The 22176-nt window shown below is 47.6% G+C and overlaps 1 protein-coding gene across 2 annotated transcripts in view; it reads right to left on the bottom strand.

The window, feature by feature from the left end:
* The window catches only part of ATP11C (ATPase phospholipid transporting 11C (ATP11C blood group)), a 146456-nt gene extending 124535 nt beyond the window's left edge, over nt 1-21921 (bottom strand). For both annotated transcript variants that reach the window (XM_089781818.1, XM_075941066.2), the window contains exon 1: nt 21404-21921. In XM_089781818.1, coding sequence (XP_089637944.1) covers nt 21404-21430 — 27 coding nt within the window. In that variant the 5' untranslated portion in view covers nt 21431-21921. The remainder of the gene's footprint in view (nt 1-21403) is intronic.
* Between the last annotated feature and the right edge of the window lie 255 nt (nt 21922-22176).

The raw sequence follows: 22176 nt of genomic DNA, 5'->3' as shown, positions 1-22176 counted from the left end.
GATATAGAGGCAACAGTGTGGGAGAGGTGATGGGCAAGCAGTTTCTGAGGAGCCAACTACCACTCCGCATATAAACTATTTTAACATCCCTAACCACAGCTCACGCAGAATGCATCACTCTCCAATAATAAAATATAACAAATAATCCATTTCTTGCCTCCTCACTAAAGCCTTAGTGCCAGATTTATTACAAGAGAGAAAAATAATTATCAATATCAAATAGCTCCATAGTCAAAAAATGCTAAATAATTCAAAATCATTCCACAAATTCAAGAGAAGTATTTGCAGAGGCAGCAGCCACACTACCTTACATAAGCTACATCATTCCAAAGGAAAAAGGGCTAAAATGGATACTCATAACATACAATCTATTGTAGGAACATATTATTATTGCCAAAAGTGGTCTGTAATCTTAAACAGTCCAAGCAGTAAAGATTCTACTGCCTATTTTCCAAGCAGCAGGCAACATCCACCAGTTTGTTATGTCTTCCAAAAAGCAAGATGGAATTTGAATAAAAAATATTTCAAAGGGGTTTGTGATTCATAAAATCCTTAACATTAATTTAAGTACAAGGGTATGAAGTTTCTTCTTGATTAGTTAATGAGTACAGACTTTCTTCAACATGGTTCCATCTTGGAACTTCACTAGTGGAATACAGAAATGGCCTGAGACTGTTGTGCCAGGAAATTCAGCTTTTCCTACCCTCCAGAAGTTTTACAAGGAGATCCCATATATAATGGAGCATCTGCAGAAACTCTAGGCCAGGTCTACACTGGTGGAGAAAAATCGATGTAAGATACGCAATTACACCTACAACAACCTTACATCAATTTTCTGGAGCAGCCCCAGAGTGGGAGGTTGCTGAGACAAACTTTTTCGTTGATCTCCCTTATTCTCCACTACGAGAAGTACCGCAGTGGATGAGGGGGTGGGCGTCCTCAGTGTTTGATTTAAAGGGTCTTTACTAGACCTGCTAAATCAAACCCTGGAAGATTGATCACTGGAGCGTCAATCCTCCGGTAAGTACAGACAACTCTGAGGCCTAATTCCTGTATTATACTGAAAGCCATGACTCATCCCCATGGCAGTGTCATGCTCCAGTTGGTTCCTTGGGCGGGTCCGTAGTGTGCCAGTGGCAAAAACTGGCATCAAATAATACTGAAATGGTCAGTGATATAAGGTCTCTCAATTTCTCTCAGCATAATACAAGGGTCTCCAAGCTTTTAAAGTGCAAGATCACTTTCTGAATGTAAGTCATCCAGGATCTACTGCAGACTCAAATACCTTTGCCTCACCTCCTTCCTCTTCTCTGAGGCTCTGCCCCTGCTCACTCAGTGGAGATGGGGTACATCTTGACATCATTCCCCCCATCCTGTGCCTCACTCACCCTGCAGAGCAAGCAAGATGCTGCCCGGGGCAGCTTCAAGGCAGAGGGCAAGAGAAAAATAGCGGTGGGGGGGAGGAACAACTGAAGTGCCAGCACTTGATAGCCTCCTGGCCAAACCAGAGTCAGAGGCTCCAGGATCTACTGGTTGGTGACCATGGGCATAGTATTTGAGAAGGTAGAGGAGACAATAGCATTGCAGAGAAAAACCACTTCTCAGGTCTGTCCTCTCCTCATCCAACCAACCCATGCTGTGGCTCTCAAGAAGGCCATGGTCTCCAGGGCAGTCAGAGAGGAGGGAGACAACCATGCTTGGGAACTGCCACCACCCTACCCACTTAGCATGTACCTTTCACATGGCCTACAACCCCTTTTGGCCAGCAGAGGGGGGTAGAAGGCTCTGAAGAATTTTTTATTTCCTTCACCGAGCTAAGCCACTTGCAAAACCTGCCAGGCAAGAAACCGGTCCCTTTTCCCCAGCCCAGACCTCGGGAAGTAAAATACATATTTCTAAGATGATCCATCCTGCAAAACAGGTTTCGATTTAATTAAATAATGAGGCTGGGGGGGGGGGGGGAACACACACACATTGTTTTGCAATGCTCAGGGAAAAGGTCACCAGTGCTCAGAGAAGGTCTAGTGACCCCCCCAGCTTTGGGGCATGCATTTAACATTTGGTAGGAGGATAGTCTTTATGTGGAGGGCATGTCAGCTGAAGGCCCATGAGAATCCCCTGAAATTTAGCCAATATATAACTTGCTTTTTGGGATAGGAGGGGTGAGGGAGAAATGCAGCACACACCTACAGATGTTCCAAATAGGGATGTGAATGGGTAAGTGGTTAACCGGTTACTTACCAGGTGATGTTTACCGGGTAACAGTTAACTGGTGCCCTGGAGCAGCCCCCTTGCCCATGACCTGATGTGGGAGGAGGGCTGCACCAGCACCACTGGGCCCCCATGTGGGACCAGGAGCTGGTGGCAGCTGCAGCCCAGCCCCAGTGCAGGGCTGGAGTGTTACCTGCCCAGGATCCTGATTAGTCTGTTAAGCAGTTTACGTTAACCTAACGTTTAACCAGTTAACTGATAAATCAGGATTTTGCATCCCCAATTCAAAAGGACCATCCCTCCAATTACTACTCCCAGCCAAAGTGGAGCTCTGCCCATGAATTGAGAGCTGGAGTCTTGTCTCTCCAGAACACTCAATGACCTCCCTGCTGGCACCCAGGCAACGTGGAGGAGGAAGCCACCCCACTGGAATACAGAGTGCACAGACTGGCGGGGGCGGAGAGGGGGGGGAAGACAGACAACCTCATGAGACCTGGACTGGTTGAGCAAAACTGGCCTGGAGAAGAGAAATGTGAGGAGCGGGGACTGGGACTGGAAAGGCAAGGAGAACGGGACTGTAGTAAGGAGCCAGGGATGAGAAGGAGACAGAGCAGGGACAGGGATGATGGTGGGGACAGGGCAGAAGGGGATGCAATTTAGGGAGAGAAGATGATTTTATGCCCCTCCAGAGCTCAGATTCCCCAATCTCTCCATTCCTCTGCTATCAGCAAATCCCTGTGAAACCCACCAGCAAAACATGTCATGTCCACACAGAGGACAACCAACTACTGCTCTCAGTTACCCCATTCTTTCATGTGGCAGAGATTGAGGTGGTGGATCTAAAGGTTACCCTAAGGTCCTATGCAGCTGTCAGTACGATGCCACAATACAGAATTTCTCTTTTCTCAGCTTGCTTTTTTAAAAATAAAATAAAATAAAATCCTAGGGAGCAACACAAAAATTAGGATATGTCAGAATTAAGGTTGTCCATGCAACCATAATTCAGACCCCTTGTGAATATGCTATTATGGTACAGTTTCAGTTATGTGATCACAAACTATTTTTTCTGCTGGACTTCTGCCGCATTCAATGCACATGACAGATCTGCTCTCAAAATGAATTAAGAATGTATAGTAAGAGATACTATTTTTTGTAGGACTCCTGCCTCATTTACTGCCAAAGTTGAAAGATATGTAATAAACAATGCAGGTGAATGCAAGAAGTAGCCAAATGTTACTACGGAGCATCTGATTTTATCCCTGCCTCAGACACCAAGTTCCTAGGTGATGCAAGACAAGTACGTCACTCAAACCAAAATGTTTCACAGGTTGTTCCTGTTGTAGTAAAATGAGGGCGTGAAACATAAGCCCATGTATCACAGGCCTGAGGCCCAGAAGAAATTACAAAAACTTTGCTAATTCAAAGCAAAGAATAACTGTGAGTAAGAGGCAGGCCTGCAAGAAATCACACACTTCTATTCCCTACAACAAAGAAAAGACAAACTTTCTAAAAGCTCCACACCACAGGCTACAACAGCAACTACCTCAACCCACCGGATAATATTGTTAACCTCTCCAGCTACAAACTCAACCCAGAAAAGAGTCTGTCTTATCCCGAGGTCTCTCTTTATGCCCCACCTCCCCCACAAACTGGATACAATTTTGTGGTGACCCTGAGGCTTTTTTTCGCCGCCTCTGCCTCCGAGAATATTTCCAAACCACCAATGAACATCAATCTGATCTACCAGATCCCCCCTAACAACACCAAAGGAAAAATAATTCTATATGGACCCCTCCGACGGTCGGAATTACAATCTGGATTTCTCTATACAAAGCTTCCGCTACAACGCACAGACTGACATTATTCACAAACGACAACAAGCGACACACAATCTCAGCCGTGCTGAACACCATGCCATCCAGAGTCTCAAAAACAACCCGGACATTATAATCAAACCAGCTAACAAAGGGGGTGCAGTGGTCATTATGAATAAGGCCGACTATAACCAGGAGGCAACCAGACAACTCTCCACCACCACATTTTACAAACCTCTCTCTTCTGATTCCACCTCGGAATACCAAAACAAACTACACTGTCTCCTTAAAAGCCTCCCTACAGCTACTCGGGAACAAATCCACACAGAAACACCTTCTGAACCCCGACCAGGATTGTTCTATCTGCTTCCCAAAATCCATAAACCTGGACACCCTGGACATCCCATCATCTCAGGTATTGGCACGCTCACTACTGGTTTATCCAGCTATGTAGACTCTCTTCTCAAACCCTACACAACCAATACCCCCAGCTATCTCCGAGATACTACTGACTTCCTAAGGAAACTACAAAACATCAATAACCTCCCCGATAACACCATCCTTGCCACCATGGACGTAGAAGCTCTATACACCAACATCCCACATGAAGACGGATTACAAGCAATTAGAAACACTATTCCAGAGGACACCACTGCCAATCTGACAGCAGACCTCCGTAACTTTGTTCTCACCCACAATTATTTCCAGTTTGAGAACAACTTATACCTCCAGATCAGTGGCACAGCCATGGGTACATGCATGGCCCCACAGTACACTAACATCTTTATGGCTGACTTAGAACAGCGTTTCCTCAGCTCCCGTCCCCTTTTGCCCCTTCTCTACTTTCGCTACATCGATGACATCTTTATGATCTGGACGCATGGCCAAGAAACACTGGAGACATTCCACAGAGATTTTAACAACCTACACCCCACCATCAATCTCAGCCTGGACCATTCTATACGAGAGATCCATTTCCTGGACACCACAGTACAAATCACTAATGGAAAATTAGACACCACTCTCTACAGAAAACCCACTGACTCATACAGTTACCTACATACCTCCAGCTCCCATCCAGAACACACCATACAATTCATCGTCTATAGCCAAGCCCTTCGATACAACAGCATCTGCTCTAATCCCACTGACAGAGACCAGAAACTTCAGGATCTCTACCAAGCATTTATAAACCTCAACTACTCACCCGGAGAAATAAAAAAAACAAATTGAAAGAGCCAGACTAATACCTAGAAACCATCTACTTCAAGACAGACTCAAGAAAACCCAACAATAGAACACCACTTGTCATCACCTACAGCCCCCAACTTAAACTGGTCCAACATATTATCAATAAACTACAACCTATAGTGTAATAGGATACTAAACTCCAAGAGGCTCTGGGAGACAGACCCATAGTCTCCTATAGACAACCACATAACCTCAAGATGATTCTTACCAACAACTACAGGACATACCACACTAATACCAACCCTGGAACCTTCCCTTGCAACAAACCCCGTTGCCAACTTTGTCCACATATTCACTCTGCTGATACCATTATTGGACCTAACCAAGTGAGTTATAAGATCAAGAATACATATTCCTGCTCATCCCGAAATATAATTTATGCTATCATGTGCCAAAAGTGTCCGTCTGCTATGTACATTGGACAAACATCTCAGACACTTCGCCAAAGAATCAATGCCCACAAAACAGATATTAGACAGGATCACAAAGAAAAAAGTTTCTTGCCATTTCAACCAGAAAGGGCATTGTCTCAACGACTTGATTACTTGCATCCTGCTTCAAAGACCTTTTCACACCAGACTTGAAAGAGAATCCTCTGAACTGTCATTCATGCTTAAATTCAACACTTTACACCTTGGTCTAAACAAAGACATTAATTATCTTGCCCATTACAAAGATAGCTTCCCCAATTATCACCTCTAATATCATTAGCTCACAGACATTTACCTCCTCCCCCTCATCCGCCTTCTGTTCTGAAATTTGATTTGTCCTTTTCATACGTGTTCATTTTTTTGATTGTATCCTTTGGTATATATGGTTGTGCCAATTTTCTTCCACTATTTGATCTGAGGAAGTGGGTCTGACCCACGAAAGCTCATCATCTAATAAACCATCTTGTTAGTCTTTAAAGTGCTACATAGTCCTGTATTTTGTTTCTTCTATGGTCTTAGATCCCTTTCTGCAGTGCTCCTTCCTAGACTGTCACTTCCCATTCTGTATGTGTGAAATGGATTGCTCCTTTCTACATGGAGTACTTTGCATTTGTCCTTATTAAACACCATCCTATTTACCTCAGACTGTTTCTCCAATTTGTCCAGATGTTGTCACCTGTTTTTTGTTTCAGCTACACCAGACTAACACGGCTACATTTCTATCACTAAGAGGTAGTAGGCACAGGCTGTAATCACATTCCAGAGGGGATGTAACAAAACACCTTGTGAAGAAACATCTTGGTACCAACCTCTTCCCCACAGATAACAGGCATGTCAACCCAGGCTCAGGTTGTGGTCTAAACTGAGGGCATGATGACTAGTAATTGAACCCCCCCTTGTGTGAGGTAAGGAGTGGTAACTAAGCAACAGAGGATGGCAACCTGATACGTCAGAAGCGATGTGCAACTTGTTTGTACCTGTGTCTAAAAGTGTATCCCAAAGAGTGTTTTTTAACTGACCTAGGGGCAATGCTGGATCCGTAGTATTGACTGAGCTATTTCACGGTCACGAGTTCATATGCATAGTGGTGCAGCGGCAAGTCTGTTCACCGACAACTATTTGTGTACTTCGCTTTGCAATAAACGTGGCTGGGCTTATCTGATTTGTGGTCTCTGGGGGCTCTCTTGGATTCAGTCGTGTTGACTAATTGTGCATGGTTAATGCAGTATACAGGGGAGTGCACTTGCGCGCACGCACACACACACACACACACACACACACACACACACACACACACACCCCTTGAAGTTTATCATCATTGACGGAGTAGAGGACCTATCAGGAACCCATCAGGAACACCTGACTGGCCACCCCCGTCACAGCATAGTCCTCATTTTCTGGGTGCCCAACTTGAGATACTGAAGCGCTGAGAGCTCACAGCTGCCACTTACCTTAAGGGGAGCTCTGTTTCGAACCTATAATGTGCAATATGTAACTAAGGACTCTGAAAAAACAGGTCTTAGTCATGTCAAGTCAGGCATCTCAAATTAGTAATTTCTTCCCTTAATCTCTCTGTGACTTCTTCTAGCCCAACTGTAAAATGAGGAGAAAAGCATGTCCTCGCCTCACAGGGGTGTCATGGAAATAAATCCATTAATGCAGTGATGAGCACCATAGAAACGCTCATAGGAAATTAATAAATCTGCCTTCAGAGCAGGGTTTGAACAGTGTGCAGGAGACAAGGCTGCACCCTGAACAATAAGTAGAAAGCAAAATACTGAATAGCTTTTCACGTAAGTGAGCACTGCGCACCCAGTGCACTGCATGAGGCACGGGACCTGACAGCAAAATAGTAGGTGATCATATAAATAATGATTATACCATCATGCATACGCACAGAGGGTTGCAATTCATGTTGCATGGGCAACCTTAATGTTGGCATATGCTACTTTCTGAATGCTTAGCTTTGCAACATTAATCGTGTTCTTATAATGTAGTTTTGTGTATACATTAAAAACGGGAACCTACATTCATCCATGCAAGCTTGCAGATTAAAACTAAGAAAAGTCCTGAAACACAAAAAACACTGCAGCGTGTGTGTACTGGACCAAATTGTGCTGCCATCTACATTTGTGACCCAACTGCATAACCTCCAGTTTGGCCCAGTATATTTTAAAACAGGGGTACCCAATATTTTTTATACCACAGACCAGCAAACCCACTCACAAACTTTTGACAGACTGGTAACATTTTATTTGCAATAATGAATATGCAGATGAAATGTTACTGGTCTGCCAAAAGTCCCGACCCTCAGAGCCACCATGAACAGCCGGCTTCAGCTCTGCCAGCCCTCTACCCCTTAATGCCCCACACCACCAAACCCCCTAGTGCCAGCCTCCTGTCTCCAGCCCTATTGCACCCAACCGCCCCAATGCCCCCCCATGCCATTCCCTGATATTAGCCCCATCCCCATAGCCCGCCCCCCCCGTACCAGCCCTGTCCCTGTAGTTTCCCCACTACTAGTTCCACCTCTAGAGCCCCCCAGTGCGAGCTCCCCCACCCAGACACCCCAGTGCCCCTCAGTGTCAGCCCCCCGCCTCTTAGAGCCCCCCACCGCTTATGACAACCTACAATTCAGCAGCTCAAAGGCTGGGAAGAGAGCGCTGGGAGAGGGGAAGGAGGCTGCTTGGAGTGGTGCACATGGGGACTTGCGCAGAGAGTGGCAAATTGTGCAGTGGAGGCTGCACAGGGATTAGCGGCTGGGCCCCCGGCAGCGGCACTGCATGGGAGAATCACGACACCAGACTCCGGGCCCGGGTCGGACCCGGTGGCTTCCGGAGCTCCCCTGCTGGCCACGGGGCGGGAACTGCACTCACCCCTTCCTGGAGCAGCCAGGCGGGGCAGGATCCGCGCTCCATATGCACGGGGCTGGCGATGCGGCTCCAGCCTCCTCCTCGGCAATAGAGGTTCGTTCTGTGGCAGCTCCCCTTGCACGTGGGCCTCAAACTGCCCTCCCGCCGCACTCCACCCCACCCGCCAACGTGACCCCCTCTCACCTCACTTTCCCACAGCTCCAGCTCTGGCCACGTGGCCTGCAGCTCTGTCTCGGGCCCTGGCCAGGGCTGCTGGAGCAGCTGCCCCCCAACACGCAACGCCATCCCTGACTGGGGCCACTGGAGCGGCTGCCGCTCACCATGCGGCCCACAGCTCCAGCCCTGGGGAAGGGCAGACATTAGGCCAGGGCCACAGCCATATGATAGCTGCCCACTACGTGGCCCCGCCCCAGAGCAGCCAAGCAGGCCCCAAATTCTTGGGGGGGGGACAGGAGAACACTGCTGTGATCCCCAGCAGAGCCTCGCTGGGGGCATGGCCTGGCAGTATGCCACAGCCCGGTAGGCAGGGGTTTGCGACCCAGTGCCAGTCCGTGGACCGGCTGTTTTAAAATACATGTTTAACAGCCCAGGGCAGCGTTTCCCAGTCTGGGAATGCCAGATAAGTCCCAAAAGGGACAAGGCATAAGACAAAGGAGGTGCGGGTGGGGAACACTGCTTAACTGTAGCTCTACCACACCTAAAAGAAATATGTTTCAGGGCTGTGGGTAGGGCAATCCAGCCCTGCAGCTGTTTCTAACTGCGTGGGAGTAGCTCTTACCCACGTGGCCAAAGGCTTGGGCTGATAACCTAAGGACGATCACAATCTGCATCACCTTCCACTCTAACTGCAAGGTGCTTTTCTTTGCTCGTCTGCTGTCACATAAAACACAAAGCAAAGCAGTGTGTGTGTGTGATTTTATAATACATAATATCCAAACCAGGACACTCTTCTGCATATAAACCTTGCCTCCTAAGGAAGGAGATAAGAGAAGAGCCCATGACAAATGTTAATCGTATTGCATAATACACTCCTGGAAGACACTCCAGAGACTACAGTGATGAACACAGAATGAGAAACTACACAGGACTTTTTCCCCCCTCCCATGGTACTCACTCGGCCACAAGAACTTCTCCCAGCCTCAGGGGACACAAATGACACCTCCCTTTTGCCTTCTCTCTGTGCACCTTAAACAGCAGTGCCTGGGAGTAGGGCTGAGATAGAAACCAGAGGCTAAGAAAAAGGACACAGTACACAGAAAAGTAAATAAGTGAACACAGAAAGGACAAAAGGGAAGAGGAGAATGACAGTAACTAAACCAAACATAGCACAGTATAGGGGAAGTTGTGGGGGACAGGATGCGGTTGGAGCCTGCTGAAAAGAGGGCTTCTTCTCCCTCTCTCTCACACACAAATGCACTTGGGAATCAACAGCCATGGCCCAATACAATATTCCCTACTCCAGGAAGAGACCCACCGAAGTCCCTGGGCATTTTGCTTGCATAAGGACTGCAGAACCAGGCCCAGTGCAGAGTTATGCAAATTCATGCCAGCAGAGGGAATAATTGCATTAAAATCTTGCAGCGTTTGCTGCGCATACATAAAAGCAAGTGATCTAAAGCTACGCTTAAAAAAGGGACTCTCGTCTGCTGGGGGCCTTCTAGATGCAAAGTTCAAAGTTATAATGTTCAGCTATTTTAGAACTTTTACCTGAACGTTGCAGTTTGGAGAGGGAAGTGAAGGCATTAGAAAAGATGCTATGGAGTCGGGAAAGCTTCCGCTGTGGGTGTAGTTATATAGATAGGAGAAGCCCACTAACAGTGCTGTCTACACCAGGAGTTGGGTGGGCATAACTGTGTGGCTCAGGAATCCACACCTTGGTGCGATGTAGTTATACCTACCCCAGTTAGCAGGGTAGGCCAGGGCTTAGTGGAGATGAAGTCTTGAGGACAGACTGATTTGCAGAGGTTCTTAAAGACAAACAGATCATAAATGACCACCCCATGGTGTATTCAATTGCACGTGTTTACTTTGATACCCTGATTTGAATGTTTGCACTTTAATCTGAAGTGCAGATTTATTTTATCTCACACCTCAAATTGCCTATAGCTGCATTCTCAAAAATCAAGTGGTTGCCCTGCCCTGCTTTGCCACAATTGCATTCTTAACATGCTCCGGCTCCTACCTTCAGCAACCCACAAAGTCACATTAGGGTGCAATAATGAACAACCCAGAGTGCCCCACTCCCTTTATTTTTAAAGGGATTCCTGATTTTCTCTCTCCGCCTCCTCTTAACATCAGCCAAAATGAAATGTACTAGAAGCCAGCCTGGCTGTGCTTCGCACACCAAGCTTCCAGGAAAATTCTCATCTGCCCATAAAAAGCAGAAGGGAGTGAGAGGGGAGGAAATTGGAAAGGGAAAGAAATAAATGGTGGGGTATTGAAAAGCAATAAAGAGAGAGACATGCGAAGGTGAGCAAGACACACAACATACCAAATAACCAACAGCATCCAAAAAAAAAAAAAAATCCGCAGTTCCATTAGAACATGATCTATTGCTGAGTGCAGACAATGAGACAGCAGATGGGCTTTTAAGCTGAAGGACAGCAGAAAACAGAACTATGCTTCTGCCTTAACTCAAAATAGCCCAAATCCACTGACCTTCGGGGCATGCTTCAAGGCCTATTTACTGAGGCGTTTGAGAAAGGAGTGAGAGGAGCAGGTTTTGCAGGGAGGAAAGTTTTGTAGGTAGCTGTTGGGCTTGCTGCTTCTTTAGATTGAGAGACAAATCTCTCTCTCTATATATATATAAAAAATTTGTTTTCCTGCGGGACAACAAAGTGACATCACTCTGGAAAAATTTTCATCCCTCCTCTCTCCCTAGTGCTCTGGGGGAGGAGGAGGGGTGCTGCACGGCCTCCCCCCTCTCTCCTCCCCGGTGCTCAGAGGGAGCCAAGGCTGGCGCAGAGTTGGCCCTGGCCCTCCCTAGTGGTGAAGGAGAAGGAGACTGGGGCTGGCAAGACCTTGGCCCCAGTCTTCCCCAGAGGCCGGGGGTGGGGGAGAGCCATGACTGCCTACCGGGGAGGGGGCGAGGGGAGGTTGGTGAATGGAGCAAGTAGGAGGCACAGCCCCCTAGTATTACTCTAAAACAGGGGAGGGAAATCTAAGGCCTGGGAGCTGTATGTAGCCCCCAGCTTGCCTGGATCCAGCCCCCAAGGCTTGGGGCTCTCCCACAGCACTGGGGAGCCCACCCTGGCGTTCCAGCCTCCTTGTAGCCCCCCATGGGGTGGAGCACACAAAATCTGCCCCCAGGCTCTGGTGTGTATGGAGTGTTTCTCTTCTCGGTCGAGGGCCATGTCAGTGAAGGTTTGCTTTTTTGTTTGGTTGGGTGGTTTTTTTGTTTTGTTTTGTGTTTTTACTTCTCACTTGTGTGTGGCCCACGACTGATTTTTTTTCTGGGTCAGCAGCGCTTAACTCAAAAAAGGAAGAATCTAAAACAACAAAGAGGCCCATAAGGAAATAAAGTCACAGTCGAAAAAAGAAAACTGTGATCTCTTTTAAGAATGAGTGCTAAATATTGATTTATTTTCTACATTTTTGAAAAGTCATTCTCAAAGACGGGTTTTCTCACCGGTGCAAACCACAGACCCAATGATGTTGATGGAGACACACTACAGCATCACTGGGGTTAAAATGGTCAAACTCTTCTGTACTCAATTCCCTACATATAAACCTCACAACTGCTCACAAAAGGCCTATAAATTGATTATCTAAGCCAATCTATTTGGTATTATATGATGAAATAACTTCATAGCACTACAACAAAGTGTATAACATGCCCACAAAGTCCAGGTTAGTAAACTCAAGGTAGTGAAAATGTAAGTCACATTTACTGTGGTTGTAAATTACTGTCCACATTTTTAATTCAAGCATTATTCTGACAAATCAGCTGATAGCTAATATAAAATGTGTAAGCCAACTTCTGTAGTTTTAGATCTTTCATAGAGCCAGATTCCAGCTTCACTTGCAGGATGTAAATGCAAAATAATGATAGTGAAGCCAAAGGAATTTGCTCACATTTACACATGTGACAATTAGATCACATGCAGATCTAAGTATGCAGTGTTGTTGCAATGGGGTTGGTCCCAGGATAAGAGAGACAAGGTGGGTGAGGTAGTATCTTTTACTGGAAAAGTGATTTTTAGGAAACTGCTATTCGCTGTAGGACTTCAGAGGAGACCATGTCTGAAAGAGACTTAACAGAGGGCAGCATTAACTCACTTTAAGTAATCTGATTTGAACAATGGGGCAATTCTGCTTATCTTATTTATTCAAATTACCTAACTCAGGGGTTCTCAAACTTTTGGACACAGGGCCCAGTAAATCCATTCAGGAGCTTTTAGAGGACAGGTAACATTCCTTTGCATATTCATTAAGCAAATGATGAATATGCAAATAAGTTGTTTCTGGTCCTCCCAACGCACCCAGTGCCAACTTTAGCAAAGGTTTTGATACAGGGACCCACAATATTCTTGCCAGCAAGTTAAGGGAATATGGATTGGATAAGTGGACTGTAAGATGGATAGAAAGCTGGCTAGACCAGGGTTTCCCAAATTTTTTCTTTAGTTGGAAGCCGGGTTTTTTTTTCAGTACTGTTTTTTGCAGCCCAAAAATATAAACGCATATTAAAAAAAGAATGAAAAATGAATAAATTTGCACGGTTTCACTGGCTGCATCCTCTGCCCAGCCCGGTCCAGGGCTTGGGGGACCTGGCGCCACACTGGCACTCCAGGAGGTGGGAGCAGGAGCAAACTGGGGGTAGGGTATCTGGCTAGGAGGGAGGGTGAAAGGAGGGGACTTGGGTAGGAGTTGGACATCTCTGGCCTGGCACCCTCTGGACCTGACTAGTCCCAGATGAGGGATGTTTTGGACCAGGGGAGGTCATTTCAGGGCCCCTGGTTCCCACTCTCCCCACTAGGCTTCTTTGCACCTCCCTCCCCTGCAACCCAAATGAGCTGCCCACCCCCGCTGGTTCCCTGCACCTCCCCCAAAACCATCCCCCACAATGCAAGGGAGTGCAGCACCACTTCCCTGCAGCCCCTCACAGCCCCGCTGAGCTGCCCTTCTGTTCCCTATGCCTTCCCCCATTCACCTCAGCCCAGCTGAGCCCCACACTGGTTCTCTGCATGCCTCCCCACAACATAGTTGAGCCCCGTTTCCCTGCACTTCCCCCCAAGTCCCGCAGAACTGCCGAGCCCAGCTCTGATTTCCTGCCCTTCCCTCCCACTCCTTGAGTCTAGCCCCGGTTCCTGGCACTTCCCTCTTCCTGCAGCCAAACTGAACTCTGAGCTCCACACCTCCCCTCCCCCTCAGCCCAACCCAGTTCAGCCCAGCACCCCCCTCCTCCCCACTCCTGCAGCCCAGCTGAACTGTTTCCCTGCACCTTCCCCTAAACCGTGCAGACATGCTGAGCTCAGCACTGATTCCCTGCCCCTCCCTCCTTCCCCTTGAGTCCAGCGCCGGGTTCCCAGCATCTTCCTCCTCCTGTGCCCCCCTAGCATTGCACCTGGGGGCAACTGCCCCCCGCTCCCACCTCACTACACCTCTGCCGGGAGCCGGGAACATCCGGCTGCATCCTCCGCACAGCCCGGTCCAGGGCTTGGGGGACCCGGCGCCGCACGGACACTCCAGGAGCCCAGAACATCCCGGCAGCCATGCTGAGGCCCGGTATTTTTTTCCTGTGGACCAGTACCAGGCTGCGGCCCATAGTTTGGGAAACACTGACCTAACTGATTTCAAGAATAAGGTGAACAAGTTTTGCCCAAAATAGGAGACTAGTACAAATTTATTCATACAAATGGGATAAACCTAATGAAGACAGTTTGATTCAAGGGACACGTTCTTTTATTCTTGGGACACATTCTTTTGATTCAAGGGACACATTCTAAAATGACTACCATTTAGAAATCAGAACAAAAAAATGCTCTAATTCTTCCATTTTACAGCACTTTATTATTTTCCCTTTTCACTGTAAAGGCAGCCACCTTTCTACTTTGTTTCTGTGCCTTTTCTCATCTCAAAACAAAAAAACTAATGCAAGACCACAAAGCATTTCTAGGGAGACTCCAGGAGAAGTGTAGTACTGGACACTATGGATGTAAAATCCAGTTAACTCACTTTAAGTAATCTGTTTTGAACAATGGGGCAATTCTGCTTATCTTATCAAGGAGTGGGAGCGAAGGGCAGGAAATCAGTGCTGATTAAGTGGGATCCTGCAGGAACTAGCAGCCCCAAAGCTGCCGACAGGCAATTTCTGCTCCCAGCTTCACCTGCTGGGGACTGTCACTGATTGTCACTGCTACCTCCTGTGTTTACGGCTGCTAACGCCATCTCCTCCCCCCTCACTTCCAACCCCCCAGGGCTTGGAGCAGTCCCCCACCCAGGGCGTGCCGCTCCTGGGTACCTGTTAACGGGTTCTTGGTAAGCATCAGCTGTTAAGGGTGATATTTACCGGATAACCAGATGGTTACCCGTTCACATCCCTACTGGATGCTACTTTTAATTCGCTTTTTAAAACTGATTACATTTCAAGCTGTATTCCTTAAAGCAGATTATTAACTATGTGCCTCTGACTCCCCCATGTACTTGGTACAATGCTGATCCCACTAACAAAGGTGATGACATTGACTTGAACATCACGTTAAATCCGCGTTTCTCAAAGTATGGGTCCCGACCCCCCAGGGGGTCGTGAGCAACTTAGAGGGGGGTCGCAGTATCACAAAGTTTGAGAACCCCTGCGTTAAATTAAGATCAGAATCCTGAAATTTTCTGCTCAATAAAGAAAATGACCCAAAATAAAGTAGGTATTCTGACTGTACCCTTTCTCACTACTGGCAGTTAAATAATTTCCTACCATTAATTTTAAATGTAACACCCCTTAGGACATCAGAATACATTTACAGGAAGAACACAGAGCCAAATTCAATAATCTCAGTGTTGATAAGGCAAGAAACACTTATTATATAGAGGCTGTGAGATGCATGTGAAAATGGGATTTTAATATTCATTGACATCTATGAGCCTCTGGCAGAAATCATCTAGTTGAGAAGTGACAGCATCTGTCAGAGTAGCTTTATCCTCATGTCAGACTATCTTCCTCCCATGTTAATAGTGGCACTGAATTTTTCCGCAATGCTGCTATCAGGATAGGCAAGTCTCCTGAAAGACCAATGTTTCCAGAACCCACAGGATGGGCTGCTGGAAGAGGAAGGGACTCTGAAGATCTCATCACTGAGATCCCTACGTGTTCTTCCTTCCAAGCAATAAGCCATAGGACCTGCCTCCGAGTCTAGTAGATCCCCTGGGATCCCAGAGAACTAGGAACACCCAGGTAGAAGCCCTGTGCCTCCACACAAGCAACCCTCCTCATTCATACAAAGTGTCCGTCTGCTTTGTACATTGGACAAACGTCTCAGACACTTCGCCAAAGGATCAATGTCCACAAAACAGATATTAGACAGGATCACAAAGAAAAAACAGTTTCTTGCCATTTCAACCAGAAAGGACATTGTCTCAATGACTTAATTACCTGCATCCTGCTTCAGAAGACTTTTAAATCTGCACTTGAAAGGGAATCCTCTGAACTGTCATTCATGCTAAAATTCAACACTCTACGTGTCGGTCTCAACAAAGACGCTAACTATCTTACCCATTACAAAGATAGCTTCCCGAATTATCACCTCTAATACCATTAGCTCACAGACATTTACCTCTTCCCCTTCCCCCCGCATCCTCCTTCTGTTCTGAAATGTGATTTGTCCTTTTCATATGTGTTTATTTTTTTAATTGTATCCTTTGGTATATATGGTTGTGACTATTTTCTTCCACTATTTGATCTGAGGAAGTGGGTCTGGCCCACAAAAGCTCATCATCTAATAAACTATCTTGTTAGTCTTTAAAGTGCTACATAGTCCTGTATTTTGCTCCTCATTCCGGTCTCACTGCAGCTGCCTACAGAACCGCAGAAGAATAACACAGCCTGAGGCTTTTACTTTCCATTGGTTCCATCCAGCATTCCCTGTAAACTGGTCGCTAGTGGGGGCGCTCAGAAGCAATTCAAATGCTGCGCAGCTGATTAGCAAAGTGCCCACAGCTAGGTTTTTGTTTCTACTGACAGTGCACTTTGGCACATGCCTCGGTGCACATAAAAATTATTCTGCACATGGATGGAAAAAATTAAGAACACTGATTCCACCTCTTCTAGGCATCTTGCCTTCCTGCAACCATCACCCCCTCCTACACTTCAGCCCCTGCCACAGCCAGATGAAAGTGAGAGAGGGTGGGGGAAAAGTGTGGGTGGGGAGGGATGGAGCAGGGCTTTGGGGTAGGAGGTCTGGCCTCGAGGAAGGGCCGGGGTAGATCCTGGGTTGCCCTTAATTTCAAACAGTGATTTGGGGCTTTAAAAAGTTGAAAAATCATTGCTTTAGCGGAAGCCTCCAGCCATTTCAGGCTGGAGGTGAGGCATCCGCCAATGCTACTGCTAGCACTATCTAAATCCAAGCCCTAAAAACAAGACCATGCAAAGAGCATCTTATAAAATTTTAAACACGCTGTACTCATGAAAAATTCACTGTGGCGGACAGATAACAGCCTCGTCCTTAAGGACGGTGAATCTCGGAGTGCTGGAAGATGTCTCCCAGAGTGTATTTTCAAGGCAGAAGAGGTTGGGGTTTTTTAATCCACATATATATTTCAGAAATGAAATGTCCATCTGTCTGTGCAAGAGCTGCTTCTAAACGGGAAGAGCTAAGGCCACTGAATTTGGTAGGCAGCTTCCTCTCTCCCTAACTTAAAGCCAGGATCAGGCGTTGGCTGTGACAGTTACAGGGGACGTGGTGAGAACAGGGCTTTCCCGCACACACATGGAAAGGAATGGGCAGAGAGAGGAGGGATGTGATCCTCACGCTACAGAGTGAGCACTGTGGACGGCCATGCCAGCACAAAACTGACCGGCTGGGGACGGGGCTCTGGATGTTGCCAGCCGGGCCACCTTCTACAGGTAAGGTTCCCTTCCCCTGCAACTACAGGACCTGGGCATTACCCCACCACCACCCTGCTATGGGACCTGGGGATTCCCCCACCCAACCTCACATAGGGGCCTGCACATTCCCTCTCCCACACTGCTCCACACAGGCATTTCCTCCCTTGCTGTGAGGCTCCTATGGGGCCTAGCAATTTCACCACTAGGTTGTGGAGTGTGGGGATTCCCTTCCCCCCCCCATGGGGCCTGGGGATTCCCTCAACCCCCTCTCCTCCCATGCTAATTCACCCAGGGCCTGGGGATTCTCTCTCTCCTCCACTACTCCCCTTCCCACACAGCTCCTCATGGGGCCAGGCCATACCCTCCTTCTCTCCCCCCCCCCCCCCAGATCTGCTCCTCTCCGGGGGCCTAGAAATGCCCTCCTCCCCTGCCCCATGCTGCTCCTCTGGGGCATGGGAATTCCCTCCCCACTTCATCAAAAGCAAGGGGATTCCCGCACATCTCCCCATGGGGCCTGGGGGAGTCCCTTCCTCTCTCACCCAGTTCCTCAAGCAGCCTATGGATGCTCTCTCCCCCCCCCCCCGCCCTTACTTTTCCCCCTCCAACTTCATCCCTGAAGTGTGGATTCCCAGTTTCATTTCCCCCCTCCCTCCACACTCACAGGGCCTTACACACCCAAGCAATGCCAGGTAAATCTGCTAGTCTTTAATACTGTCAATAAACTAGACATTTTGTTTTTGTTTGGGTCACAGAGAACAGAAGAATGCTTAAGAGGTCTGTAACAAAAAATAGGACTCTGTAGCACTTTAAAGACTAACAAGATGGTTTATCAGGTGATGAAGCCTTTGCACTTCAGAACTGCAATTATCAAGCAAATGCTGAAAAAGAAGGAAAAACTAAATCATAACAACTGGCCTGAATATTCCATAAGGGCTAACAAATTACATCAAAGGAAAAAAATGCTTTGAGCTGAATTCAGTGGCATATTTCTTCCAGCACAAGGTTTCCTGATATGGTCAAAGTGTTGAACCAGCAGTGATGTAAGAATATTCCTAGATTTGGCACAAGATAGAATTAAATTCAAGTCAAGGTCTGGTAGATGACTCCATGAATTTCAACTAGGTCCAACAGCTTCCATAGCTAAGTGCTCTTCCAGATGAGACATGGTCTGTCAGAGCTTAGTAGTGACAATTTTTCAGATTCAGACTCCAAGTCTGGACATAGATGAGTAACATTTAAATGTAAGAACATTAGTGCACTCTGACCCATAATTAGGGTTGAAAGAATTAAATTTGACAATAAATATCAATTTCACTATACACATACAAACCAACCAAAAAACCAAGTCCATTGATGATAACTGAAATTTACAGACAGGCACATTGATAAAAATGCCTCTTAAGAAATTATTAGAGTTTAAGGATATTTTCTTTGTATATTTTGATATGGGATATTGACAATTTGAGTTTTAACAGATATGAAGCGTTGACAGTAGAAACTATGATTCAGAAAGCTAATATATAACTGTCTGGACCTCCACCCCCTTAATTTTTCCCTCTTATAAAAATGTAAATTTTCACAGATATTATCAATTTACATCAACATTGATATTACCCATCAAAATTATTTCAAAAAATAAAAACAGAAATTTCCCAACCCTACCCATTATTAAAGACAGCCAAAAACCAAATCCCTCCAAAATAGGGATTGTTTTTGCCATTTTTAAGTCAAATGAAGTCCCCTTTTTTCTTGTTATGTTTATAGGCACTGTTTACAATGTAAACACTGAGCCTTGTACAGCCTAAGAATTAGAATGCAAAACTCAACAAATTTAGTTTCACTGGCAAAGCAGAACAAAGTCACAAGTGTAAAATACCATAGATGGCAGGAAATAAATGTGATTAACTTCTTTTAGTCTTAAGAACCAAGGTAGTAAGAATGCACAGATGTTTGTAAAAAAATATATATTAGAGGTGTAAAATTCTGTTTAATTAATTAACCAGTTAAACATTAAGTTTAACCAGTCAACTGATTAAATGGGAGCACAAAGGGTGGGGGCACAGCCCAGCTGCTTCCAGCCCCACGTGGGGGGCTACTCCCCGGGTACCGGTTACCCATTATCATCCCTATTATATACACTGTTAATATGACAAAGTCAGAAAGACTTGTTTTAAAACTTTTTTACCTATGAAGTAGTGAAGCCTTGTTACAGTGTACAGAAATGCTCAGTGAAGTTCTTGCTAGCAACCTTAACTCTGACCCATCCTAAAATAGAATTCAGTTTCTCCGCTGAACCTTTGCCACACATTTCCACACACTGCCAATTTATTCCTCTCCTCCCCTCCTTTGTAACATTAGCTTAGTATTTCTTAGCTTTCCAATGTTTCATTTAGTACCTGCACATTTCTAATATTATTTCTGTATGGATTTACCAGTCTTTAAACTATAATGCCTCTTTAACAAAATTCACTTGGTATTGTTATCTTCAGACAGTCAAATACCAAAAACATAAAGCAACTATGCAGAACTTCTAGCCAGATGTAAACGGCTTTTATTGGAAACAATGGAAATCCTATTAAAGCTAAGCAAAGATTCATAATACAAGGCATCCCTGCTATAAGTCGCCCCGGTATACATCAGTTCCGCATTAAAGTCATTGATGCTTGCAGGAACTGGTGTTGTTATAAGCCCTCCCATTCCCCGCTCTTAAGTGGTGCAAAAACCCCCACACCATTTGCGCAAATGGAAGTCAGCCATGGGAAAAAAATTCACCACTTTAAGTTATTTTGCTATAAGTCCTAGGTTTTTTGAACATTTCTTGGACTTACAGAGAGGACGGCCTATACTCAAGAAGAGATATCCAAATATAGTATCATAATGTTTCCCTGCTGCAAAAATTGCAACCAACACACAAACCACACAATCGATCAGGGGTGGGGAACCTTTTTTGGAGTTGGCCTAGTGTGAGGAACATGCCCCCTAAAGTGTCCTTGTCCACATTCCTAGATCACCACCATATGTGCACACAGTATGGTGCAGGAAGTCCCACCTTAAAAGGAAAATCCCTGTTTTACATCACTATGCAAATTTTCTGCAAGGTTCCGGTCCAGTTTTCTTCAATTTCTAAATCTCTTCACTACCAGGCAAAGTATTGCTGCTGGTTGGTGGGGAGATTACTGATCCCATTGCGGACACCTCATAATCCTTTGCCTGCCCTTTCCAGTGAACCTACAGCATGAGCACACATTCTGCGGTCGCCTTGGTTCCTGCTTGCCTTAGCCCAATGATCGCTGCAGGCTTCTCCCCAAAGCCATGCAGGAAAGCCCCTTTAGTAAGTGCCCATGTGCTTCCGACGGGAGCACGAAAGAAAGCGACGGCACAGACAACCCGACACCCAGTGTGGATCATGACTTCGGCAGCCTCGGGAGGAATCGGTCACCGGCCAATCCCACCGAGCCTGGCAGGTTAAAATCAGCACGGAGGGGAGAGCAGATTCTTCGCCGTCACGCACCCACGCGGCCTGCAACGTGGTGCATCTGGAGGGGCTCTCAGCACAAGGCACGGAGCGGATGGGGGTTGGCGATGGAGAGGTGCGATCAGTCCCTCCTGTGGGATAACGCCCGGTGCCTTCATTTGCGGGGTGGCGAGGGGTTACCTGACCTGGGGCTATGCCAGGTGGGGCCCGGGAACGGAGGCGAGGGGGCAGGAGCCGGTTCCTGCCCGCAGGAGCAGCCAGCTGAACCGCGCGCCCCAGCCAGAGCGGGGAGAGGGGGGGTTCGTACTTACGAAGCGATTAATGCTCCAGCGCAGCATTGCGATGCAGCGGCGGGGCTCCGGGAGTCGGCTGGGACCGGCCCCTGCAGGACACCTCTGCGGCGGCGGGGGCTTGCCACCCCCCGCCCCACCACGGTCACCGGCGGGCGGCGCCCAGCCGCATTGCTGCGCCGCGCACCGGGGGCTCTGCTCTGCCTGCTGGGGCGCCGCCGCTAGGCTCTGCCCGGCCGCCGCAGCCCCGAGCCGGGCACCATCGCCGGGCGCCGCGCTTCGGCTGCCTGCCCAGCCACAGGCTCGGCTCCAGGGCGCGGGGCGCTGCTGCTGCCCTGGGGCCCTGCAGGGGGGGGCCGCGTGCGCTGCTCCTCCCTAGCGGCGGAGACACCAGACACCCCCCCGGGGCCCTGCCGCAGGCGCTAGGGGGGCCGTGCGCTTCTCTCCACTAGGGCGCAGCGCCCCGCCTCTCCAAAGCGCACGGCGCGCCAGCCGCCTCCGAGTCCCTCGCTGCGCCCTTGCGCCCGGCCCCCCGCCCCGCTTACTTCCACTTTCTCTTGCTACGCTCACCGCCTCCTAGCGCTTTTGTCTGGCTGGTTCTCGGGGGGGCGGACCCGTCTCCGCCCTGCCCGGAGCAGCTTGGGATGTGTAGTAGTCACCCGCGGCTGCTCCGCCCCCGGCTCAGCGACAGGAGGGGCCCCCAGGGAGGGGGCTGAAATGCGGCTCCTGGATGTTGCTCTCTGCGGGTGCCGCTGGAGGAAAGGCAGCTGCTGCATGGCGGGGACAGCAGCCAC

Source organism: Pelodiscus sinensis, chromosome 13 (assembly GCF_052426305.1).
Source record: "Pelodiscus sinensis isolate ZL-2025 chromosome 13, ASM5242630v1, whole genome shotgun sequence".
Lineage (NCBI taxonomy): Eukaryota > Metazoa > Chordata > Testudines > Trionychidae > Pelodiscus > Pelodiscus sinensis.
The sequence above is the reverse complement of the archived record's forward strand: the minus strand, read 5'-3'. Positions and strand labels throughout refer to the sequence as shown.